This window comes from Ovis aries, chromosome 6 (assembly GCF_016772045.2).
Source record: "Ovis aries strain OAR_USU_Benz2616 breed Rambouillet chromosome 6, ARS-UI_Ramb_v3.0, whole genome shotgun sequence".
Classification (NCBI taxonomy): Eukaryota; Metazoa; Chordata; class Mammalia; order Artiodactyla; family Bovidae; genus Ovis; species Ovis aries.
Genome location: NC_056059.1, coordinates 12680151 through 12707490, shown reverse-complemented (window position 1 = coordinate 12707490; position 27340 = coordinate 12680151). Strand labels below are relative to the sequence as shown.

The following is a 27340-nucleotide window of genomic DNA, read 5'->3' as shown; positions in this document are numbered from 1 at the left end:
TCACGAGTTCAGAGAAAATACAGTCACATTATCAGCATCTGAAACAGAAACTGAGAATGTTGGGCAATATAAGTTACCTATTTAAAGTATATTTCTATCAGTTTTTAAGTTGAGACGCATCCTCTTGTGGAACTATTTCCAATGAAGGACAATTACTCTAGAACGTTTCTGCAAAAACTGACTTTCTAGTGTAGTTTAATACAGCAGATATCCCTTAACTTTTTAAATCATTTAATTTACACTTAGACTTATTTTTAAAGTTTCCCCAGCAGTCATAATTTAATAGGATCTCATTATCTCTATCCTATATATAAAATGCAAAAAAAAAAAAAGTCATTTTCCTGCAATCTATGCACTTTCTTAATACAGGAAAAGGGTAACAGGTTGCAAATTGAGTTGCACAATAGACCCACCCGAAGAACATTTTTTAAACACCTGTAATTGATTCCTCTCTTAAACGATACAGATTTAATTGACTGTGTTGAGACCCAAGCAATAATATGTTTTAAACTTCTCTAATAATTATAATACGCAGCTGGAGTTGAGAACCATTGATATAGAACTTAGATTATCATCTTTTTGTGTTCAATTCATAAATTAATCTTATAACCAAACGGTGTATTTTTAAAATTTGTTCATTCATCAAATACTTATTTACCCCCTGTTAGTCTCCATAATTTTGGATAGGTGCTTTTGTCATTTCTACAGTGTTTACTTTGTTTTCAGTGAATAAGACATTATGGAACTATTTGAACATCAGAAGCAACATTCTGGAAAGCTGAGCTTCCTACGAGAGTCTTCAGTGTGCCCTCCTCTGGATAACATAAGGCTTTCTCCATTTCTTCCTTTACTTTTCTTCCCAGAGGAAATCTGCGTAGTCATTACGTGGATTTTAAATGTATTTGCATAATTTTATGTCATCGATTTGTTCCTCTGTGTATTTGAGAAGCCCCTACTATGTTTCTGGTTCTGTGGAAACCATCTCTTTAATGACTCACACTCAGGTAGGAGGCGGCTAAGGCATGTACAGGTGTGTGTGGTGTGGCCCCCATGATGTTGTAGGAGTGAGTAGTAGCAGATAAACACAGCTAAACAAATACATGCATTGGGGAGGGTCAAGGAGTGTTTCTCCAAGGAAGTTACATCTTACATGAGCCAGGAAAAGAAAAAAAGAACATTTCTTGTAAAGAAAAGGTTATGGGAGGAAAATGGAGGCGTAAGAGAACGTGGCTGCCAACACGGATGCAGGGTTGGGGGAGCGATGTGGTCTCCCTGCCTCTGGCTACATCACCAGGCATTATCGAAGCCAGTTCATCTGACTCCCTGACAACCTAGGCAGTTCATCCAAGTGAAACTTAACAGTCAGCCATGCCCCGTCCCGCATCCATGGATTTAGCCAACCTCGGATCATATAGTAATGTAGTAAATACTTTTGGAAAATAGCCTATGTAAGTGGACCCATGCAGTTCAAACCTGAATTATTTAGGGATCAACTATATTAAGTTTTTTTCTGAAGAAAATGGGAAGCTGCTGAAAAGTTGTTCAGTATCATGTTATAATTTAATCAGTCCCTCTTACTACAAAGAAATTATGCCTGTATATTGGCCTTCCCTGGTGGCTCAGATGGTAAAGAATCTACCTGCAATGCCAGAGACCTGGGTTCGATCCCTGGATTGGGAAGATCCCCTAGAGGAGGTCATAGCAACCCACACCAGTGTTCTTGCCTGGAGAATTCCATAGACAGAGGAGTCTGGTGGGCTACAGTCCTTGGGGTCGCAAAGAGTCAGACATCACTAAGAGATGAAGCACAGCACACATATAAATATATTTTCAAATTAATCAACTGAATTTCCCTATAAATATATTTGAAGTTCTTTAATGCTTTTGGAAAGAAACGAGCTGGTAATGAGATACTAAAGACAAACAAGTCTGGAATATTTATGCAGCAAAGTTTAAAAACCTTGACAACCTATTGACTGTATTTTGGTGTCTTTAGTTGAAGATTATACTCTTTATTCTGAGAGATTAGTCTTTGAACGTTCTCATGGCTATGCCAATTGATGTACTTAATACACTTTCAATACAGAAACAAGAGACAGGGATACAGAAAAAAGAGACTGAGCCATCTCTAAGTGATATTTAAAGTTTTGGGATTTGACTTTTTATCTTTAGTTTTTAATCACCTTAGTATCCCTGGTGTCTCAACAGTGCCTATCATGGAATAGGCACTCAAAATGTTTCTTGAGTGCCTGAATGACTAAAAAGTTCAGAGGACCTTTGTTTTTAAGACTAACTTAATATCAAATTATGATAAGTTATGCTAGCTAATATTTATTGAATACTATTATATTCTAAACTCTGTTCTTAGAGCTCTTCTATATATTGTTTCATCTAATCTTCATAACAGTTTTAGGAAGTAGTATTATTATTCCCATTTTATAAATGAGGGAATTAAGGCATGGAAAAAATAGAGGCTTTGCTAAGGCCTCATAGCTGATGAGTGATGAAGTTAGAATCTGAACTTAGGCAGCCAGACTCCAGAGCGTGATCTCGTAACCCTACCTGGTACGTCAGGGCTGGAAGGCAGAGAATTTGGCAGCTCTGGGGTGCTACTGTGGAAGGTGGCTAAGTAGCAAGCCAGAATTGTAGCCCAGTGAAAGTCTGCAAGGATGGTTGGCCATCCACTGTTGATCTTGGTCCAGAACACATGCATCATATTTTCTGCCCAAGCCTGTCACATTGCTTACAACTTCTAACCAATGGTTTTGTTTGTAATAGATTGCCTGTGTTCACTGCTTCTTTTTAAAGATTGTCTAGAGACATAACTTAGTCCATTTTAGGGAAGCCCTGAAAACATGAATCTGTTTCCTCCACATGGCTCTAATGCCATTGCTAAAGAATGTGTTTTGCAAATGGGAACTCAAAATAATGAACTTTCTCTTAACAACTTCACTGGAATAAATGGTCGTTTATCTTCAGAAAGAACAAAGGAACTTCCGTAAAGGAGAGTAAGAGAGTAAGTTTCCAGAATGTCCACGTGGAGGAGACGGCGTGCTCAGGGCCTGATCACTTGCTGATGCTACTGCCTGTGTTCTCCTCTAGGATTCTTCTAATCCTTTGTCTTAAGTTGAACATTAATGATTTTTGTCTTTCCAGACTATCACTGAAAAACACAAGCTAAATGTTCCTGAGACCATGACTGAGGTTCTTGATGTTTCTGATGAAGAAGGTAAGACTTTTATTCAATCTCCTATGAAATCTGTCACGATCTTACATGAAGGAAATCATCTCTTTTTTTCAGGGACGAAGCTGGTACAGTGGGTGTAGGTGACAACATCTTAGCGCTTAAAGTCACTTTTTCACCTTCGTTTCAGTACATTTACTTTTTCAGTTTGAGGGGAGGGAGGATTCTGTTAATGTATTTTCAACTGGTGTTATCTTTAATGACTAAATAACAGGACTGGGAAAAGGGAAAGCAACTGGAAACTGACCATTTGTTAAAATGTCTACCTGATAACACAGTTGTTGTTAGTATGGTTTAACTGTGCTAAAATATGTTCTTTATTAAAATGCCTGAAAGCAAAAGAACTTAAAGCATGTTTTATCGAGGGTACATTGAGAAATTTCTGCTTTCTGATTGGTTCAATCACACAGAATCTACTTTAAATCCAGAGGAAAATAGCCTTAGAGAAGGTTAAGAATAGCATAGAAATTAAACCTGAGATTTGATTCTTTAAGTCAGAAAATGTGCCTGCTATAGTTTAAAAGTTGATAAAAATTATCTGAGCCAGTGGATTTCAAAGTTCTGAGAAGCTCTGTGAGGAGCGCTAGGGACTCTCTGGGGTGGGTAAGAGGTATTATGCTTGAGGTCCAGCCAGCAGGTTTGCACTACTGTACTTCACCAGAGTAGTTGACTTTTCTTGAACAAAAAGAAAAATCTAAAAAGTTTGTGAATGAATAAAGTGAATAACCAAGTTTCAGTAGTACAGCTATTGGTCAGGCGTACATGTCTGAAAAACGTGTGTACATATGTATGCACGTAGCAAGTGTATATGTTTGAAAAACTGTTGCCATACTGGCCCTAGTAGTAGGCCCCATGCTAACTGCTTTTATGGAGAAATATTAAAGATATTTCTTTAGGTTCTTCAAGATAAAATCATAAGGCCAGACTTTCCATTGAGATGCCCTCGTTGGAAACCAGTTCATTAATTCACTTATCAGTGACAGACATTGAGTTGTCTCAACTTTTGTAAGAACTTATGATAAGAACAAACAAATGTTGGGTCAGATTGAAAGATGTTGCCAAAAATAATGGTTCCGGGTATTTATTATGATGATTCTGTCTTCCATCCTAATACTTGCCAATTTTCTGCATTCGTATTTGCACACTCTATTTTGCTTTGTGTGATCATCTTTCTTATCTTCACTTACATGTTGAACAGCTTTAAAACAGTTTGGTGACCACTTTATTGATGGGGAAGTCCTTAGTGATTCAGGTACCTTTCGAGGAAATTGTTGGAGTGAAAGCCTGTCTTTGCTTTAAATTTTTCTTAACTGGCTAGAAGCAACTTGCTTAATATTTACATCTGGGTGCCTAATACTCATCTGTTTTTGTTTTTGTTTTATATAGCACGTGTAATATGAGTGGAATTGTTTCCATGTGTACTTGAGTGTGTGGATTGTATTAATTTGGAAGTTTAATGCCTTGAATTGCTTATACTATAATACTAATGATTTGAAACTATTATGGAGACCTATTAACTAATTACACTATCTAATGACACTATAGAAATATTTTTAGAAACTGATATTTCTTCTTAGAATACAAATTTAGAGAAAAATTAATTTTTGGCAAGTTGACATTGAATTAGCATGAACATATTAACTTCATTAGACTGCTTGAATATGTAGTCGTACCATTCTTGGATAAAGATTTGTTTTAGATGTAGTTAAAAATATATTTGGTTAGTAATTATAATCTAATTTTTTTAATTACCTAGAAATAAAGTAATCTTTAAAAATTTAGGGGAGACTTTGGCACATAGGGAAAAATGAATAATATAAAATATCCTTTCTATCAAGAAGACTCCAAAATACATGTGGTACCACTTTAAGGAAACCTATTACATGAAAATCTAAATTTATAAATGAGATAAATTAGGTAGTGATTATTAAATTTAAAAATAGTTCCTTATTTCTAAAATACTTGATAAAGAATTCCAATGGCTAATGCTTCCAAAGTATTTACTGAGGTTTTAGAAATTTCATTTGTATGAAACAACCTCTTGAACCTACGCATTGCATAACATAAGATCTAGTTATAGCATCTTATATACTTTTGCTAAAACTTTTAAAGTTATTAGTGATAAGAACTCTGAAGGAATATTGGTGAATGATCACGAATATCTTTCACGGTGAGAGAGGAAGCTTCCTGTGGCTTCCTGCGTGCCAAGTCGCTTCAGTCGTGTCTGACTCTTTGTGACCCCGTAGACTGCATCCCACCAGGCTCCTCTGTCCATGAAATTCTCCAGGCAAGAATGCTGGAGTGGGTTGCCATTCCCTTCTCCAGGGGATCCTCCCGACCCAGGAATCAAACCTGAGTCTCCTGCGTCTCTTACATTGCAGGCAGATTCTTCACCACTAGCGCCACCAGGGAGCATTTTTCCCTACTAAGAAATTCAAGTCGAATAATTTTCTCGTGTAGAATATAGCTAAGTATTGTGAAGTAACATTTTAGTACAATTAGTATAAAAGAGTTTGACTAGTTGACATTGGCAATCCTTTAATTTTTTGTGAGTTTCAAATGTTTTCTTGGAACCTACCATCATTTATATGGGCGAAGTACAGCTGCATGTGTTTGGACAGTATTAGCTAATCCCTGTTTTCTTTACAACTCTACTGTTTTAATAATAGTCTGTGTATCAATAGTTAGAAGAGTATTCAAGCCAAGTATAGATGTCCTAGCAGGCCAACTTGCTATAGTGAAATCAGAATTTTCCGTTCATGAATCCAGTCTGCAGATGGTGAAAGTTATGTTACTGTGTGTAAGCGCTATGACTGGTACTGAGGCAGAATCAAAGATGAACATATATGGAGATGCAGTGGATAAATTCATGAAGCGCGGCTGAAGGCACTGTGCCATCCGCTTTTTGTGTGTGCCTGGGAACATGACGAGCAGGACCCAGCATGGTCTCGTGGACTTGCTGAGAGACGAATAGGAGGGTGGCGCAGGTTTTAGGGCGTGAAAAGGAACAGGACGGAAGGTCCTGAGATAGGAAAGTACAGAGGGGGACACAGGGTGGATCTAGCCATTCAGTGTGGCTGACGCGTTAAGACATGCGGATTTCGCTGTGGAAAGCAGGTATCTGAGGGAGAAGAAAGCAGTAAACATCACAGCGCTCGGAGCGTTATCCCATCCCCAAAGCACCCATATGAGATCAACTGTGGATTTCCCCGCATTTTATTTTCAGGTGAGAAAGACTCACCTAAGGGTGAGGAGACTGAGGCTTAAACATATTCAATAGTTTGTTCAGTAGCATCCATACGAGATCAACTGTGGATTTCCCCGCATTTTATTTTCAGGTGAGAAAGACTCACGTAAGGGTGAGAAGACTAAGGCTTAAACATATTCAGTAGTTTGTTCCGTGACACAGAGCTACTAAGTGGTAGATGTGGAATCTAAACCCACTTGGAAAGCTGCTAATAGCTCAGTCAGGATGTAAAATAAGTCAGATGGCAGAGAAGTGGGAATTCCGTCTAAGAATATTCTACTGTGCAGACTAAAACCAAGCTGCCAATGTAATCCTTTACATCTTCGTAGGATTGTGAGCTGCTTCCTATCTTTGCTGACTCAGCTCCCCAGCCGTAAATTACATGATGGGGCTCTGGGATTATAACACCTGTGTAACTAAATTAGCTGTGGAAATGTGACCCATGTGTCCCTTATACTCAGGGATTTGTGAGCGGGAGGTTTGTACAAACTTCTCCACTCGTTCTCTGGGATGGTGTGTCCTAATAATCAAGAGAACTCCAGAGTGGCTGAGTGTTGGGATGAATACAGAGGCACACCTGTCTTTTCCTTTTGACCTACTTCCACTGTGAACTCTTGACCTTAGGATGGCACCTCCCCCAGATTTCAGTTCTTTACACACTTAACTGCAGAAGTGCTAAGTAGTCTTAAGAGGGAGAGACCTCAGGAGCATTTCAGAGACTCTCCTTCTTCCTGGCATTGTGAAGAGTTGTCAGGAGGAAGAATCCTGGGCCCTTCCCACTGTGCGTAGGTATCTGTTCCCATACTCTTGTGATCTGTGCCCTCTAGAGACTGACGGTGGCTCAGGCCATGAGGACTCTTTAGTTTCTGGATATTAAAATAGGAAACTTTGAAAGCAAGCAATACATGAATGCTATACAATTAGTAGGAAAGGGTTTTCATGAAGTTGTTTGGAATAATTGGAGAATACAATGAAAAACAAGTTAACTCCTAAAATCTGGCAGTCAGAATTCTGTGAAGTAAGTAGAATTCTGTTAAGTAAGTAAATATGTAATGTCAGGGAAGGGGTTGTTCAAATATAAGAAACAGAAAGGAAGTTCACTTTAGGTTTGTTATGACGCAAAAAAAAAAATTCTTTTTGAGTAATTTGCTTTTTACTTATTTTACAACAAGTAAGAGAGTTGATAAGACAAAGAATTCTAGGGTATAACCACTCTGTCATGAACTCTTTCCAAGCCTGTAGAACTGTACTTGAACAAATAAGGGTTAAGTATTTAAATTCAGAATCTTATTTGAAAGTAGTCCTATATCCCTTTTCCCCGCCTTGGCTCACGTAGGGAAGTAGTTGTACTGTGTGTTCACGTAGGGAATTTGCAGAGAGAAGCAGATGGATGAAGAGGAAGGTGGGGAAGAAGATGAGTCGGGGGTCACCATGCTGAACCCGAGACGCTTGTAGCAAGTTCGGGGGGGCAGCCCAGGAAACATTTGACTGTGCGCATTGAGTTTGTGAGGGAGGTTTGGGATGGATGCACAAAGTGTGTAAGCAAAATGCAGGAGGCCTTTGACGTGTTAGAAACACATGGTTATGTATCAGATAAGAAGAAAGTATGGAAGGGAAGTGTCCACATTTAAGGAGAGTGGAGACTGGAAAGAAAGACTCAAAGATGTCAGGGGGAAGACCAGGGAGGATTTACGGTCAGAGAAATTAAGGAGGGGAGTTTTGCAAAGAAGTCACCTCTTGGCCCCTGATTCATTTTATAAAAACAGAAAGCCTCTCTTTGTGAAAGGAAAAGGACTCAGAGTATGAAATAAAGAAGGCCTAAGGGTTGGAGGAAGAGATTACTGTATTCCAAAGAGGGCAGGAACACGGACGTTTCTGAGGAAAGACAGGGCTGGCAGAGAAGCAGAGGTCGAATAAAGGCTCTAACAGACAGGAGTTCAGGAAGATGAGAGATGAGGGTTTAAAGGCCGGGATAGGCTCTCCTTGGACTGTAGAAGTCATCTTCCTTACCGCGTTGAAAGGCAAGAATATGGTTGTCTTATTTTTTTGGACACTATAATAACATTTAAAGCATTATCTGTATCATGTTTTTTCCAGACTTATTTTTCATTAATGTCTATAGACATTTCTGCTTTCCATCCCACACTGCAGACACTTATCAAATAGCATGGTATATACACACATGTCCTGGGAGAGGAGTTTTATGGAGAGAATAGTACCTGAGTACGCACCTTTCCAGATAATTCCAACATTGGGTTAGCATCTGGCCGCTGACACCAGCGTGTTGGGATTCTGCGTCTTTGACCATTTCTCTCTGAGACGTTAGTGTTCCCTGGCGGCTCAGACGGTAAAGAGTCTATCTGCAATGCAGGAGCCTTGGGTTTGATCCCTGGGTCAGGAAGATTCCCTGGAGAAGGGAATCATAACCCACTCAAGTATTCTCTTTTTTATCATTTTATTTAAATTTTTTATTTTATATTGGAGTATAGCCAGTTAGCAATGTTGTAATAGTTTCAGGTGGGCAGCAAAGGGACTTGGCCGTACGTGAAAGTGAAAGTCAAAGTTGCTCAGTCGTGTCTGACTCTTTGCAACACCATGGATAAAGAATCCATGGAATTCTCCAGGCCAAAATACTGGAGTGGGTAGCCTTTCTCTTCTCCAGGGGATCTTCTCAACCTGGGGATTGAACCCAGGTCTCCAGCATTGCAGGCAGATCGTTTACCAACTGAGCTATCAGGGAAGCCCACCAGCCATACATATACATGGGCATTCTTTCCCAAACTCCCCTCCCATCCAGACTGCCACATAATGTCGAGCAGAGTTCCAAGTGCTATATTGTAGGACCTCCACTCCAGTATTCTTGCCTGGAGAATTCCATGGCTAGAGGAGCCAGGCGGGCTACAGAACATGGGGTCGCAGAGAGTCGAGTTGGACGCGACTGAGCAACTCTGAAACATAATCGGGCATCAGGATAGACACAAGGCCACCGAAGGGGTCTCTGAACCCTTGAACTTCACATTTGGTAATACAGAGCCTAGGGTGCAATTTTTTTTAATGTAGCAGCTGTCTTGGGCAGATAGCACTGTAATAAAACCATCAAAATGCAGAAATGTGGACGGATGTAAAGGACATCCACTCTCACGAACTCAGTGAAATAAGGGCTCTTTCAGTTGTGCATTGACGTATCCCCACAGTCACTCAGTTTGATATATTTGATTAAAAGTGTCCTCTTCCTGTTGCTTTCTTTCTGTCTTTTAATATAACTACATGCACAGGAGGGGCAGGCTAAGTTCATTTGCATCTTCTACAACGTAAAACTGCTGACACTGGGCCTTGCTTCTCGAGACGGGGAGTGAGTCCAGCTGAGTGACATTCTCTTCTCTTTCCTTCACCGTGTAAATCTTCTGTCCACTTAGGGATGACAAGAGGGGAAGAAGAAGGGGAGGAATAAGACAGAGAACCTGAAGTGTAAGCCCTACTTTATTAAGGAATTTTGAGTAATTTGGGGGCTTCCTTGGTGGTTAAGGTAGTAAGGAGTTTGCCTGCAATGCAAGGAGACCCAGGTTTGATCCCTGGGTCAGGAAGATCCCCTGGAGAAGGGAATGGCAACCCACTCCAGTATTATTGTCTGGATAATTCCATGGACAGAGGAACCTGGTGGGCTACAGTCCATGGGGTCGCAAAGAGTTGGACCTGACTGAGCGGCTAATGCTTTCACTTGTGAGTGATTTTAAGAAGAAATTGAAGCTCATTGTGACTTGTCTTTGTTCTCTGTAACCATCTTGGTTGCTAAGAGACTGGTGAGAGCTGGCAAATTATGAGAAGCAAGATGAAATGCAAAAGCCCATTGACTCTGGGGATGGGTAGGATGCCTCAGTCTGGGTGAAATTAGGAATTTGATGCTAGAAGGCAAAGCTCAACTATTTGATTGCTGGAGCTTAGAGGAAGGTTGGGGTAGTAGAGTGGGGGATAGAGCAAGAACGAGAGAGTACATTCAGGCACTTTTGGGTTTTAAATAGTTCTGTAGGCCTTTTGCTCAAGGGATCCATGAAGTACAGCTTGTTTTATATGTCACCGTGAATTCAGCCATCCCCTCTACTTTCTCATAAATAAGGCTTAGTTTTCTCAAAGGTTAACAAAACTTGCATTTTCTTTTCTGAAATAATTTAGGCTTATATCCAGACAATACTTGTGTTTTAATAAGCCAAGTCTTAGAATTGATCTTAGAACTTTTTGTCTCCCAGAAATAAACGAAGGGGGAATCCCAACTTATTTGACTCATAAAAATACTCCTGTGTAAAGACTTACCAGTTATACAAGAGGGAGAAAGCGGAAAGTCCCACAAGTCCTGTAATAAAATGTCCAAGCTTCCTGATCTCGTTGCTGTGTTCAGAGACAGACTTTCTTCGTAGATTCTTCCCGTTGCTCACCAACATGAACACTGACTAACGCTAAGTCATTCCACTTAGTATTCTCTCAGAAAGCAATGCACGTTACTCTTATATTCGTACTGTTTGTGCTTCCCTCCATGACCCCTCACACACCAGCCTCTCACTTGAAATACACTCATCTCTGCCCATCACACACCCCACTCCAGTGCTCTTGCCTGGAGAATCCCATGGGCGGAGGAGCCTGGTGGGCTGCAGTCCATGGCGTCGCTAAGGGTCGGACACGACTGAGCGACTTCACTTTCACATTTCACTTTCATGCACTGGAGAAGGAAATGGCAGCCCACTCCAGTGTTCTTGCCTGGAGAATCCCAGGGACGGGGGAGCCTGGTGGGCTGCCGTCTGTGGGGTCGCACAGAGTCGGACACGACTGAAGCGACTTAGCAGCAGCAGCAGCAGCCGCAGCCTATCACAACTGCCCCCAGGCAATTGACCATCTCCCATTCCTTCTTCAGCTATCCCTTTTGCAGCTTCCCTGGAATTTCCTAGGACCACTGCAGCAGAATCACCGCAGATTTATCCGCTCGCAGGTCTGGAGGCTGAAGTCCGTGGTGGGACCATGCTCACCTCCGAGAGCTGCGGGGAAGAACTCTTGGTCACTGCTTCCAGCCTCCGTGCCTGTCGGCAGCCCTTGGTGTTCCTGGGCTTAGAGACATGTCTCTTTAACGTCTGCATTCGCGTGGCATTCTCCTCCGAGTCTCTTTGTGTCCTTCTCTGTCTCTTGTGAAAACACTCTTTTTGAAATTATCCCGTATGATCTCATCTAAATCCTTCTTTAACATCTAGGACCCTGACTCCACATAAGACCACATCCTGGGGCTCCAAGTTGACAAAATGAAATTTCGGGGGGACACTGCTCAACCCACTGCACTACAAGAGATCTCTCCTTCCTTTGGCCTTTTTGGTCCTTAAAGTTAACGAACATCATGCATTTCATGTGGATCTGTATTGTTATTTATCTATGGGTTGCTGCTGTTGCTATTGGAGAAGGAAATGGCAACCCACTCCAGTATTCTTGCCTGGAGAATCCCAGGGACGGGGGAGCCTGGTGGGCTGCCGTCTATGGGATCGCACAGAGTCGGACACGACTGAAGCGACTTAGCAGCAGCAGCAGCAGCAGCAGCCGCAGCCTATCACAACTGCCCCCAGGCAATTGACCATCTCCCATTCCTTCTTCAGCTATCCCTTTTGCAGCTTCCCTGGAATTTCCTAGGACCACTGCAGCAGAATCACCGCAGATTTATCCGCTTGCAGGTCTGGAGGCTGAAGTCCGTGGTGGGACCATGCTCACCTCCGAGAGCTGCGGGGAAGAACTCTTGGCCACTGCTTCCAGCCTCAGTGCCTGTCGGCAGCCCTTGGTGTTCCTGGGCTTAGAGACATGTCTCTTTAACGTCTGCATTCGCGTGGCATTCTCCTCCGAGTCTCTTTGTGTCCTTCTCTGTCTCTTGTGAAAACACTCTTTTTGAAATTATCCCGTATGATCTCATCTAAATCCTTCTTTAACATCTAGGACCCTGACTCCACATAAGACCACATCCTGGGGCTCCAAGTTGACAAAATGAAATTTCGGGGGGACACTGCTCAACCCACTGCACTACAAGAGATCTCTCCCTCCTTTGGCCTTTTTGGTCCGTAAAGTTAACGAACATCATGCATTTCATGTGGATCTGTATTGTTATTTATCTATGGGTTGCTGCTGTTGCTATTGGAGAAGGAAATGGCACCCCACTCCAGTATTCTTGCCTGGAGAATCCCAGGGACGGGGGAGCCTGGTGGGCTGCCGTCTGTGGGGTCGCACAGAGTCGGACACGACTGAAGCGACGCAGCAGCAGCAGCAGCTGCTGTTGCTGCATCTGGTTTTGTGAGGGAACACTTTAAGGAAGAGATTATATACAAGAGTTGAGGGGGAACCCGTTTAACAAAATTAATTTTAAAAATTTACTCGTGTTTTCATTAGAGTTATATTTATGAACTATTTAAGCAGTGCAATTATATTTTTCTTTATATATTTTCAAAATTATTTTGTATAAATGAAGTTTAGCTTATATTTCAGAGTGTCAACACTTTGACCATTTTGTGTTAACAAAAATAATACCTAGTAATATTATATCCTAGAACTCTATAATATGTCCTTATGTATTATTTAATTCAGATCCCCAGCATGTGAGATAGATTATTAGTATCACTCTCATGGGAAGATTAACTGGCCAGTAAGTAGCAGAATTAGAATTTTAAACCAGGTCTATCTGATTTTAAAGACTCAACTTTTAATTACTTTTCTGTGTAGCCTCACTCAACTAAAACTAAATAAAAATATAATTCTTTCACTGAGGAAAAATAAAAAGTAATTTTAATGATGAGACTTGTAACTGCCAAATATTAAGTGTAATGATTCTGACAAAAACCTCCAGTGGTGAATAGATTGCATCTCTGTTCACTGGAAGATCTTTTGTTCAAGCTGTCTTTGGCTTTAAGTAATTTAGAAAGCTAATAAATCTTTTGATTATGGGCTGTTCAGATCGTGTATACAGGGAAGTGATAAAATGCTGAAGACGTGCTTCTTACGGTTCTTTGATGCTGTGTCTTTATAAATAAGTTAGTGCTGATTTGAAATAGTTATTTTAAACAGAAGAAATTAAAATAATATTTAACTCAAAAGAATGAAGTACATTCCTTCCAGTTTACACTGACATAGGTTTTCAGGCTTTGTGTGATTAGTGCCCTTCAAAGATCTTCAAAAATAGTTTCTCTGAGCTAAATTATTCCCCCATTCTGGCACATTAAAGCTTTAGAGAGCATTTGTGTGAATGAGGTATCATTTACTGAATTTCCTGAAATCTGTATTTTTGAAAGCGTTCTATTCCAGTTCATGGGCAGGGAATGTACTCTCGCCATCTGTGCTTCCAAATGACAGCTACAACACTTAGTCATCTCTTTCTGCCACTGCTTCGTTGCTTAGCTCACTTTTTCCCTGGTACTTCACCTTTGGGAAGCCATCCCAAAGCTTCCTTTCTAAGCTCTGTAATGTTTTTAAAAATTAAATCCCTGGTTGTTTATTAAAATGTCACAATCTGCCCACTTCGTTGAAGTGTTCTTTTCCTAACGTGCATTATTTTGGTAATATCTGTATATAAGCCATAAGCCATATTAACTCCATTTAGTACACTTCTTCTTTGTTTTAGAGCAGTAGATATTTCTTAGCATATTGTTGATTACATGAAGACTGTTAATGCTGGCTACTGTGTATAAAATTATGGAAACCACATTCAGAAGCTAAGTTACACGTATTGTACTAATTAAGTTAAATATAAAACTATAAATCAGCTATTATGATAATAAATGAGTAAAGAAGGTTGACTGATATTAAAAGAATTCCAATTCAGGTAATTATTTCTTCTTGTAAAGTAATAGGAAAATGGGTCAAATATTGTTTCCCTGAGATTCAGCACTTTTTAATTGCATGTGTTCCGTTTTCTCCAGTACGAAGTATTTCAAGTGATGTCAATGCTATTATGCTGATTTTTTCACAATTAAAATCATATTTTGTAGTTGATATTACATTCAACAAATAAGTCTCCATCTCTCTCTGTTTCAAGGTGATGACACAATGACGGGTGATGGGGGAGAGTACCTCAGACCCGAGGACCTAAAGGAACTGGGTGATGACTCCCTCCCCAGCAGTCAGTTCCTGGACGGGATGAATTACCTGCGATACAGCTTGGAGGGGGGACGCTCCGACAGGTATTCACAGAAAGCACTCCCTTTGCGATGATAGTAATAAAAAAAAAAAGCAGACACGATCATTGACATTTCAGAGGTATCCTATCCTCTCAGCAGTTAAAGTATTATCTTATGGCATTCTCTAACAACTTTGTGTCCATTTTAAAGGAAACTGAGGCCTAGAGAGATTAAGTCGGTCAGTGAAAGTTTAACTTTGTCAGAAGCAGAGTCATGACAAATAAAGAGCTCTGAACCATTAAAGTATGATACTTCTAATCATCTGCAACTTTTTCTCGAGGCCAGTTAAAAGGATGGTTTTGCCTTATGGGCAGTCTGTACTCAGTGGCAGTTACAGGTACTCCCAAACCCCCTTGGGGTTTTTGTTAGTAGAATCATTTCTGTGAACCAAACTGTATTGTGAAGAAGGATTTACAAATAACAAATTGAGAAGGAAACATTGCCTGGAACTGACTATTTTATGAAAAAGAATTGGAATAGAATCCTCCAAGAGGCTGGATACCAAGAGCAATCTGAGTAAAATCTGAAGGAGACCAGGTTTTATCACCAGATCCAAGGAGGTTTACATTTTATTCTGAAATATACAATCAGTTTTGGGGGTTATTACTAACTAGCACATCAGGTGTTTATTATTTTTTGAGACAAACTGACTAAGAACATTCCATGGTGCCTCATCAAAAGTATGACTGCCAATTTAGATTGTGTGTGATTGTTCATATAATGTAATATCTTTTGCCAATCAATAATCTCAGGTTTATAATTTTAATATTGGCTCTATTTTTGGCTATATCCAGCAAATGTGGAGTGTAAGAAATAAATACCTTAAAGCCTAGTCAATTTTAAAGGGATAATTAGCAAAAACAAGCCTACCTTGGGTTTTTTCCTTGAGTACTAATGCCTCCCTCCTATCTTTTTTTTTTTTTTAATTCAATGTGCATATAAGTGCCTTTCTGGACTGGCTTTGTGGTAGGTGCTGGAGGTACAAAGATGACTAAGATATGATTGCTAAATTCACAATCTAATGGTGTGAGAGAAAGATGAGGCCAGTGGTACCACAGTGTACCTGGATCCCTGAGGCTCAGGCTTCCTGGAGCGGATGAGCCTAGATTGAGAAGGAATGAGTAGTAGTGGTGAGGAGAGGCAGGGAGGGCATTTGAAGCTTTAGGGAGGTGAGGAGAGGCAGGGAGGGCATTTGAAGCTTTAGGGAGGTGAGCAAAGGCTTGTGGTGTGTGAGAGAAACAGTAGTGTAGTATGGCTGGAGTGCAAGTGTGAAGGAAGGGAGGCCTCGTCTGCATTTTGGATGATCTCTCTGACAGTGAGACAGAGGGTGAATTTCAGCGGCTTTGTCAAAGGGCCACCCACCTCTGGCAGTAGTGACCAGCTGAGAAGCTCCTGCTGCAATGTTTGCTGGAGTAGCTAGGACAAGACTTGAACTTTTAACCTGGGCGGTAGCAATCCTGGAGAGAATTTTAGAAGTGAAAAATTTGAGAACATATCAGTGAGGCAAAACTGGCCAGATGTGGTGACAGGTTTTATGGCGTGCGTGAGGAAGAGGAAGAAGACCCAATTGGCTCGTTGGCTTCAGTAACTTAGATGGAGAGGGTCCTTGGGATCAGGATATAGGGGGAGCTGCTCAGAGAGTGAGGGTAGGGGAACTTGTGAGGGGTCAGTGTTCTAGATTCTGAATTTTGATACGCTGATTGATTTGAGCCTTACAGTCTGAGATTCTTGAAAGACTTTAAATTGCAATAAAATATTTATGGCCTTGCAAAAATTCACAGTAATCTGTGAGTAATCATATTGCTGTTATCTAAAAATCCTTTTTTTTTTTTCAGCTTGATTTCTCTTTTGTAAGAATAAGTGCTTAACTTGATCCTTTTGCCTACTTTGAAATACTTAGTGCAGAGAAAGATTTAAAACAATGCTTTCTATAAGACTAGTATCAGTGGTTTGAGGATTCTACCTAAACTGAATACTTCTCAGCTTGTAAAGACAGGGGATATGAAACGAGGAAGACACGATCAGTTGTCTGGGGCCACGCTTGCATTTGTAAAACACCAGATGCATTCATCCTTTCCGAGCTGGCATTATAGTCAGTGTTTCATTTTCATGGTCGCATTTTTTTTTTTTTTTTTTTAGTTTTGCTTAGCCAATTGAATATGTTATCTTTTTCGGTAATCATTTTTTCCTTCTCATTTCCTTATTTGGTGTGCTTTCAATAGTACCATGCCCAGGTAGGTATTAATTGCATACCATGAAAACGTGACCTTCCTGGATACACCCATGTTTCCCTGCTCACTGCTCAATATATGTGTATTTTGTGTGTGTGTGTGTGTGTGTGAGCACGCGCGCGTACACGCATGCATATATGTTTTGGCAAGGATTGCTTATATTCTAGAATTATGGATTTATTCTCAAATTAGGATTTTTGTGTATTAAATTGAGTATCTATTAATATTTGAGCTAGAGGAGGGGGAATATTTTACTAGGATGAAAGTCTGTGACATGCCCCCACCCGACTTTATTTTAACTGTCACAGCTCCACCTTGTGGTTGATCAAACATTAGCATGGCTTCCCCAAAAGAAAAGTGTTTGTGTTAAGTCACTCAGTCATGTCCGACTCTTCGTGACCCCATGCACTGCTGCCCACCAGGCTCTTCTGTCCATGGGATTCTCGAGGCAAGAGCACTGGAGTGGGTTGCCATTTCCTTCTCCAAAAGAAATGTAATTAGCCTATTCATAGTTGGAGATGATAGAGAAAATTACTCTGATGCCTAAAATGTATATGGATGCAGAGGAATAAAAATAGCTAAACTTTGATTACATTGAATAGCAACACAATCAAGATCTGATTAGTTGGATTTTGTTTCCATTTTATTTTATTATTGCTTACAAATTAAAAAGTGCTATTCAGAGTCAGTGCAGAACTAAATAACAGTGAACCACAAAAGCTTCCCCATGTATTAAAGCAAACACATTGAATTTTGGGATATTCACTTGTTATAACAGCTTTGAAAACACCATTAATTGAATTTCTGATAAATCTTGCAGCTTACTAAGATAGTAATTATTATACTTTTCAGTGAAATTACAAACTTTGATACTACCTAATATGTGTCCATAAAGCAGCTGTATCATGGTGAAAAAGTTTAAATTTAAGATTATAAAAAAACTTTTGGCTCATCCCTTAGCTGAACAGCAAGTAAAAATTTACACTTCTATAGATATGTTATTGCAAATTTAACTCAACAGCACCACCTCTGACCTAATTTTTAAAAAGTGGCAATTCTGTTGCAAAATATTTGAATTTACTTGCAGTGTTTTAAACCAGAGTAGACAGTTTCTGATCCAGAGACTTGAATTATAGTCATCAGTTCTTTAGAGAGAAGAATTTCCTTACTCTTGGAATATTCTAACTTCATTAATTTCATTTAGGTAGATTCTTTGATATCATAGAAAAAAGAGCAATTAGAACTGTAAATATTGATTAAATACCAATTAGCATTTTAGAAGGCAGTAAACAGAGAGCAAAAATAAAATCAGGGTAGAGATATTCAGACATATGGTTATAACTTGCTCATTCTCTTCATTCTGTCTCTCTAACTTCCCTCACTGTCTGTAGATCCTAATATCATTTTCTCCCTACCCTAATCTCCTTTTTGTGATCATTTTGTCTTTCTTTCCTGTCTTCTCCCTCTGTGTTTCTTTGGTGTTTGGGCTCTAGGAAAGACAAAAAATAGCACCAACATCCCTTTTCTCCTCTTGGTTCAAAACCAATTGAAAGGTAGACCCAGGTATTAGGTCGATGGATATCAGTAATCCACCTTTATTACTGACACACTTACTGCAGGATGTGGCTTTAAATTCGCGTTCCAAGGAACTCTTAAAAACCTCATTAATACCTCTTTCCATTCACACCCAAAGGAGCCCTTAAATACCTCGTTCCTAAAGCAGACGCACCTCCACTCGGTTGTGGGGTCTCCCTGAGAGCGGCAGTTGAGACCTGGCTGCCCTCTCTACAAGTTTATACTTTACAGTGGTGGCAGCCACGTCACTGGGTCTTAACTGAGGCATCTTTTTTTTTAATCCATTCAATTTTTTCCCATCCAAGCTAAATATCCATTTTCCCTTTGAGACCTGTGTTTCTGCTATTGCACGGCTGCATTTAAGGGTAAAGTCTACATAGTGAAGGAGTCTCTACATGCTGTTATGAGCAGGCATTTTTATTCCTGTACTCCAGTGCCTGTTGGTCCTTCTGTACTGTTCATTAATATAAATCTAGCACTTTTAAATGTATCAAGTCACCTCTGGATCTATGAATTTCAAAGCCGAGGATAGAGACTATGTAATTAATACATCTAAACCCAGTAGATCTTGATGGGGGAAGATGGATGAGCCCATAGACAACATATCATTCCAAGAGGTTGACCTCTCTACTATTTTTTCCCTTCTTGGTTCAATTCAAAACAAAATAAAGGAGAAGAGAATTTAAGAGCTGTTGACGTAGTGCTGCCTGGTACGAAACACATACAAGTGAATCTTTAGCTATCTTTGTAGTTTAAAGCAGGAAAAAAAAAAAAAAACTCAGTCCACCAGTTGAGACAAGCTTTTGCTGAGATTTAAGACCCCTGTTCCCAATAGTTTAATCCCTTTCCTGTCCTCAACTTCAAAGTCAGGCCAAGGTTAGTCACAGTAGCCTATTTATGAAGTGCACCATCAAAATCTAGCTGCATAGCTGGAAAAATAACTATAATATAAGCTGCTTCCAGGTGCCAGAACTAAAACCCCTGTGGAGAGTTTGCTTGGCATCCAGGCTCCTCCTGCCACGGCTGTGTCAGGAGCCTCTATCTTCCCCAAGAGCCTGTAGGACATAAAATAGTGTATTGACAAATTCTACTTAGATTTAATTGTATTATAAACACAGAGACTTATATAGGTGTAAAAACATAGGATCAGATAATTTGACTTTTTTGATTCATGTCACTTACCCTCTAATATTCAGCATTTACTTTGAGGGCATAGATCCTACAGCAAAATAGGAGAAGGCCCCAAATTGCTATAAATTATCTACCAAGTGATGATTTCCTCAAAGATAGATGGAGATAGTGATACCTCTCAAAGACGACAATATATGGCTTACAAACTTAGGTATATTTGCAAAAGAAAATAGTTTCTACTAATAGATCTGCTAACTTGATGTTTAGTCCATAATTCTACAGTGCTTCACTGGCCAAATACCTACTGGCTAAAAGTAAATGAAATCTTGCTTCTATAAATAAGGTGAAAGTTTGCCTATCTCTTTATTTTCGCTTGTGGGCTTTGGGCTAGTATTTTGAATACAGATCTTTAATTCTTGGGCTAACCTGTATAAAACATAGTTTATTTAAGATACCAACGTGTTTGTCATCTGATTAGACAAATTGACTAGGAAGTAAGGAAATTGCATCTATGCACATATTGAGTTTCACCCATTACATATGAGTATGTAATTCAGAACTTTGAAATTCAGATTTACCAAAACTGTAAAGCATTGCTTACCAAGGCCTAAATCCCATTGTGAAGCCAAACCTCAGTTTTGGTCAGTGTCGGCTGGCAATTCATTTTCACGCTGGCAGCTGTGTGTGCGCGCGCGTGTTGTGGGTCGGTCTTAGAAACGGTTTCTCGTGCTCTTGCATCTCATTGCCACAGCAGCCAGCATTCTTTGGTGCTTCACTCACCACACACAGGACATGCACCGGGAACAGTGCTGTCCTTTGAAATACCTTTGTTGGAAACACCAGAGACAAACCGGAGAAACACTGCTTCCACAGGAAGCGTGCATCTGGCCACCATTCATCTCTCTCTGTAGCTTCCAGGGGTGTGCCCCAACATTCAGTCATTCTCAGCTGGAGAGGAGGAGAAAGAGGTGTGGAGAGAAAGGAAAATGAGTGAAAATGAAACCTCTCTCCGAGGGCTGTCTTCTACTCTACTAATATTTTTCCTAGCTGCAGGGAGATTTACATTTAACACAGATTTAAGCAGTCTATCCTGGGATTACTTTCTGTGTGAATTTCTTATACTAGCAGTAAGCTACAGTTGCCGGTTTAACATTTCTGGGAAGAAAATGAATCAGATTAGGAGGATCAAATTTTATCTTCTGGATTCCCTTGTGCCCTGGCCATTGAGTGGTAGGAACCAGTCAAAGGATGTGTTAGTTTAGTTGCTGGACAGAGAGGTGTGGCAACACAGAGACCCGGGTTTCCTTCTTCCACAGTTGCGATTTATGTCCCCCTGGAAGTTGCACCGTTAGCTAATAGCACGCTTTTTTCACTCTCCTGCTCGGCTCATCATTCCATCCTCCCAACCCTACTACTGCTGTTGGTATATCACCATGACCTCCTGCCAACCTACCAGCCTTCGATCCTTCAGTTCCGACAGGTCTCACACGCTGAGCCATGCCTCGTACCTGAGGGACAGTGCCATGATCGACGACACAGTTGTGATCCCCAGTCACCAGGTATGTGACTTTTTGCCTTTGCGTTTCTGTTTTCTGGAGGCCTTTTTAACATTATCTGATGTTGGAAATATCTGGAAGATTTTTAACCTGAAAAAACACAAACAAAACTGTCTTAATTCGGACGATAAGCCTAGGATAAGAGATTTACAAGTTTTTCAAAAGCATAAAGAATGTTTGCTGCATTTCTCAATGAGCAGAGTTTTCCTAAAATAATATACTACTTGTGTCTTCAGCTATACTGGATTCTTCTGTGAAGATTATATATAAAACTCAGTTTCTCTGTGAAATCTCTATTAAAGGAAAATGTAAGGTTGGATGCATTTTAAAGTATAAGATAAAAGGTACAGGTTAAAATATGTCTCTCAATATTTAAAATTGTTTTCTATGAGAAAAGGTGTAGAATTTGTTATGAACTCAATTATAGATATGATTTTATCAGTTTTGACTGTTTTCTGGAAGGAAGTAGATGAAACCTATGTTTTTCAAAGACAACTACTCAAGTGTAACCCCACATCAATAATGTAAGTTAAATCGGAATGTATTTTAAATGCCTCATATCATATTTTTAAATGAATGTTTTTCCATGTAATACCACTTTCTGTGATTCCAGTTATTGAAGTTCATTATATTTTAATTTAATTGGAAGAAAGTCTTTCTTATTAAATCCAGTGTTCTTTGTGTTCAGGTGACAACTCTAGCCAAGGAGGCAGAAAGGAATTCTTATCGTCTAAGCTGGGGCACTGAAAACTTGGACAACGTGGCTCTTTCTTCCAGCCCTATTCATTCAGGGTGAGTAAATCAATATTATGTATCCAGATCAAGAGGTAACAAGAGATGAGTGAAAATAACAGCTTTGTCCAGTAGCTTTAGCTGATGGCTAGCTTACAGGGGAAGTGACCTTTTATAAAAAGGTCATGCTTTATCCGCCATGGACTCTCTCCGCACAAACAGACCAGCAAAAAGGGTTGAATTCCACACAGAAGAACTGCCATTGTTTTAAAATAACACATAGAACTGCGTCAGATAGCTTGTTAACTAACCAGAGTATACGTGTGGCCTCCTTATTATTCATATTTTTGTCTTCAAGATACCTTGAAAAGAGGGGCAAGAGCATTTGCTTTTGAAAGTTCTGTTTACTAAGATTGACTAGTTTAATAAATGCCTTTCCTTGCATATTAATGCATTTAAAATAATGTTCACAGGAGTCTGAGTCATACAGATCTACAAAGGAGTTCACATGATGGTTGAAGTAGGAATATATTAAAAAGGGAGGTTTGAGTGCAACCAGTTAGGTTCTCAATTATCATTCTAAAGTCATTCAGGTAATATATATGACACTACTTAAGAAATGTTGCCTATTTATATTATCTCGTTAAAAAATGGGACTTTGAGTTAATGATTTTAAATATCCTTAGAGATGATCTTAAGTTAGAAGAATTCAATTATTTGGAATATAAATTACTTAAGGGGCTTTAAATTGTAATACTCTTCACAACTGGTCTTTTTCTTACATTTTAATGGTTTCAAGTTGTATAGTAATTCCATAATTATGAATAAACTTTTAAAATGTTTTTCTTTAATTACTTTTTAAACCCTGCTCATATTTTATCTAACTAAATATAATATTTTGATTTAAATTATTATCCCAAACTCCTTATCCATAATCCCCAGAATGATTTTGAGTGATGGATCCTTTCTTATTTTTATTATTCTAAAATATTCTCCTTTCAGGAAAGCATTCTAAGATACTGTAGTTTAAAATTTGGGACTTCTTAATCTGATCTGTTAAAGGCTCGTAAAATTAGTTGCATAGATATAAAATTAGTTACATAGATACTGAAAATAATTATAATACTCTTCTATGTTAAATAAGTAAAAGCTAGTTCTTGATGCAAGTGTTATTCAGGGGAATAAAAGCCAATTAAACCTCGTTCAAATTTACTTATTTTAAGTAGGAAATGAGATAATTAAAATCTGACAGCTATAAGCGGTTCAAAAAGCATAACATCACATACTAAAATTTTCCACAATAATAAGAAGAAAAAAACCTTGGGCCTAGAGTGTTGATGGATAATAGATCAGAATTTAGAAACCATAATCTAGTATTTGAAGTCCATGTCCAGCCTACAAAGTGACAAGATAATTTTAAGCAAAATGTGACATAGAAAAATTGTCTTATTGCAGACCAAGATTTTAAAGATCCTTATTTTTTTACTATGAAACATGATCACTAACTCTGATCCTCAACTCTGGCTGTACATGGGAATCACTTGGGAGCTTTAAAAATACTGATGCCCAGGCCCCAGCTGAAACCAGTTCTATCACAGTCTCTATTGTTGGGGCCTTGCCATTGGTATTTTCTACACGTACCAGCTGTCAAATATATTTGTTTTATATAGGCTATTAGAAAGGAACACTATTGCCTAATAAAGCTTCGACTATAAGTTTGGCTTAGGTAATTTACATATGACTAGTTACCTCAAATATCTTTTTATCCTTTCCATTTACTTAAGTATTCTCTCTTCACACACTGTTGAGTTCTGCAACGCACCAAATTTTGTGCCAGGCACCAAGGAAAACAGATGAGTAAGTCATAGCCAGTACCTTTAAGAAGCTTGCTGATGTGTTGTTATTTGAATTTGGGAGACAGTCTCCAAAAGAGCAGTAACATGATGGTTAAGAGTGTGCTTTGGAATCATATCAAACAGAATTCAGATCCTGGCCCTGCCATTCAATATGTGACACTGGGCAAGTTGTGTAAAGTGTTTCAGTTTATTTATCTATAAGATGAGTATAATATTATAGACTCTATAGGGGAGACTTACGGATTAGATGCTTCTTAAGTAGTTAGCATTTTGCCTAGAAAGAATAAGTACTCAATAGATTTTAGCCATTAGTATTTATACAATCCACACACATATCTTTAGCAAATTTCCAGTTAGTGAAACAAAAGTATTCTGAATTCTCTAAATGGGAATAACCAATGTGGTACAATTCATAATGGCAATGTTTGACTTATTTTGTATCAGGTAATCTATCTTAAGGTTGTGTTTCTACTATAGTATTTGAATGAATACTGCAAAAGATGACTCCAAAGAAATGGATAGTTACCACTAAAAATTCAATATTTCCGAGTGTGACGGTATTTGAAAGCTACTGTGATATTAATATAAATACTATTTATAATATATCATATAAAAATGACTTCTTATAATTTTATTCACTATACACCAGGTTCCTGAGTAATAGTTTTTATATAATTTACAAGGAGCTGAGTTTCTCTTTAATTAGGTGAATTCCCAGCCACTTCAAAGCCTGCCCAAATTGTAAGAAAAAAATGATTTTTGATGGAGAAGATAATAAAGCTAGCTTTTATAAGCATATGTCACTAATTTGTGGATAATGATCTATTAGATTAGATGGAGATTTTAGGTTAATAGAAGACACAACTTCTACCAATAAGCACCATTATTTTCTTTTACTTCTACTGTTTCCAATGACTAGTGTTCATCACAATAGGAGAATAGGTCTCGGTGATTAAAAAATCGGTTCTGACCAATAAATACAGCCAGTACCTAGCAAAAGAAAGGCTGACTATAATATTGTTGTTGTTGTTCTTAAAGAAGTTGCCTTACTGATTCACAGTGTGATGATTATTTCTAGTATCCTAACCATGATCACATCCAGTGCAAGCTTGGATAAGAGCTTAAATTTTACATTTCTTCCCCATTTCATAAGTGCATAATGAATCAACAGATGTAAGCCACAAATTCCTATGAATAGCCAGTTTTGTGACTCATTTTAAATATTATTTCAAAAGTCTTTATTGTTATAGTTTTTTAATGTCAGCCAAGTGCTAACAAATAAATGCCAGTTCATAATGTCGTATATAAGACATAGTAACTAGAAGTCAATAGGAAAGTAAAGTTTTATAGGACTTTTTCATAAAAACATGTTGAAGATGGTTTTGCTGTGAACCTAAAACTACCCTAAAACATGTAGTCTATTTTTTTTTAATGTAAAAATGTTAGCTCATATAGTGGAAGTTGATATTTGAAATTCATAGAAATTAAAGATGTTTTTCATTTGATGACATCAATATTTATCTAAGTACCTGTGGCCGTTAATTTAGTTGTTCATATATTTCAAACACTCTTTTTTTTAATGGTACACGAAGGTAAATTCTTTGGGGTGAAGAAAATTGTTTCATAAAACAACTGCTTTGTCAAGTTAGGTTTCTGGTCCAGAGGATACACATATCCATTTGTGAATCATCAGGTGTTGAAAACCCAAGTGGACTCTTATGAAAACGTACGGAGCATTTTGAGGAAGAGCAGATTCAAGCAGAAGAGGAATGAGACAGGACCGTAAAGCAAGATCAAACAATGTGACCAGCGAGGAAGACAGGGAATGGAAGGCTTGAGAAAGCCCTGAGACTCCGTTCACATAGTTTTTGTTACCTGTAGTAGGTAATTAATGTTACCTACTCTGCCTTATAGTTTATGCTACTGTTTGTCACTGGAGCTAATTTTTAAATAGCACCTTTTCTGTTTGCATTTCTTACGTAGCAGCCCAAAGGGCATTACCATTATTTTGAAAGTCTTAAAAGTGTGAGTGAAAAGCTACGGAGGCAAAACTAATGTCTATCAAATCAAAGACTTTTTATCTTTCTTTATACTGCCCCTTGATGTTGTGTAGCTTCTTGGATATGTAGACTTTGAGTACCCACATACACCAGTGTTGAGTAAGGCCACAAATCCCTCTCCAGTGATTTTATATCCCAGTTCCCTAACCTGGGAGTTACTCCATAGCCCCCATATCTGGGTCTTCTCTCAGCCTTTTCATAGAGCTGTATCTCATTTGTATTTTCATCCTTTTTTTCAGTGGACACGGTATTGGTATATAAATATTTCATTTGAAAGTCACTTCTGATTTCCTTCTTTGTATTTCACTTGATCCATTCCTTCTCTGTGCTAAAGTATCTATTCTGTTGCAGCCGCACCTCTCCATGTCTTGATCGTGACAACAGCAGGTGAACTTCCGTATAATTCCTACTCTGAACATGTTGCCTCTCCTCTTCCCCTTTCTCCATGTCTTTCTCCCTGTACCTTGCCTCGGGATGCTTTAGTGTGACCATACCTAGCCAGAGAGAGCAAGAGAGGGCGCACACGAGGGAGAATGGTGTATTGCCTCCACATCATGACCATTACTGAGTTCCCCATTATGGTGCAGGGACAGCGAGTATTTGTTATTTTGTTGGAAATAAGTGGGGTTATGCTAAAATGAGTGTAGACCTAATGTGAGAGGCTGTCTTCATCATAAGTCTCCGTATCTCTGCTTCTTTTGAGAGAAAAAGGGCTACATAGAGCTGAAAGATGTTATTCCCAGCAACTATGCAAATTGGTTAAGCTGTTTTCAAGTTACAGTAAAGGTTATGATTTTAAGTGTCACTTAGCAAGAGTTTTTTAAAGCTATAGTCTAGGGGAACCAAAGGCTGAAAGTTTATTAATAGTGCACTTGCTTGCTAGTACTGCTTTAAATGCAACTTTTGATATTTTGGAAATTGTACTATAGAATGATTCCAGTGTTCTAAAAATATCTATGCTTCTATGTTATTTTTATAAGCTTATTTTTAAAAGTTCTTATCAGACTACTGGTTATAGTATTTTTATTATACAGTCATGCATCAGGATCAGGATACTGAAGATTGTCTACAAATCAGACAATTTTCAATTTTGACAAATTTATATCCATTTTTTTTACTTTTTCGGCAATACCCACTAAATATTTTGTGTCTATACATGAACATAGTGATAAATACATTTTTGGTGATTTTAACAGGTTTGAGGCACTTTATTTCAAAGGTGTTTTCATCAGTTTTTCAGTTGATGGAATTTGGAAGATTAGGAAGAAATTAAGGAAATTATAGAGGACAGGGAGCTCACGGTACGGTTTTCTCACAGTAACCCAGAAATCAGATTTAATTCAAGGCCCTCTTGCTATGTATGTGTAAATCACTGAAGCACCCTGATGACAGATTTCTTTTTCCTATTTTCACTCAATAACTAACTCTGAATGCTGCAATCTCCTCTCCATCCTTACCCCATGGTCCTGGATGAATTAAACGTAAACCTAAGGATTCATAACTTTTGGGGTGGAGGATATAG

General features: G+C 38.8%; 1 protein-coding gene across 50 annotated transcripts in view; it reads left to right on the top strand.

Moving 5' to 3' along the window:
• ANK2 (ankyrin 2) overlaps positions 1-27340 on the top strand; it is a 699107-nt gene that overhangs the window by 614059 nt on the left and 57708 nt on the right. For 21 of the 50 annotated variants that reach the window (XM_060416751.1, XM_060416762.1, XM_060416767.1 and 18 more), the window contains 4 exons: positions 3157-3229; positions 14536-14680; positions 21071-21173; positions 21859-21962. In XM_060416751.1, coding sequence (XP_060272734.1) covers positions 3157-3229; positions 14536-14680; positions 21071-21173; positions 21859-21962 — 425 coding nt within the window. Of the gene's footprint in view, positions 1-3156; positions 3230-4442; positions 4497-14535; positions 14681-21070; positions 21174-21858; positions 21963-26169; positions 26206-27340 lie in introns of all 50 variants that reach the window. The other 29 variants (XM_060416741.1, XM_060416725.1, XM_060416738.1 and 26 more) reach the window with 5 other exon arrangements.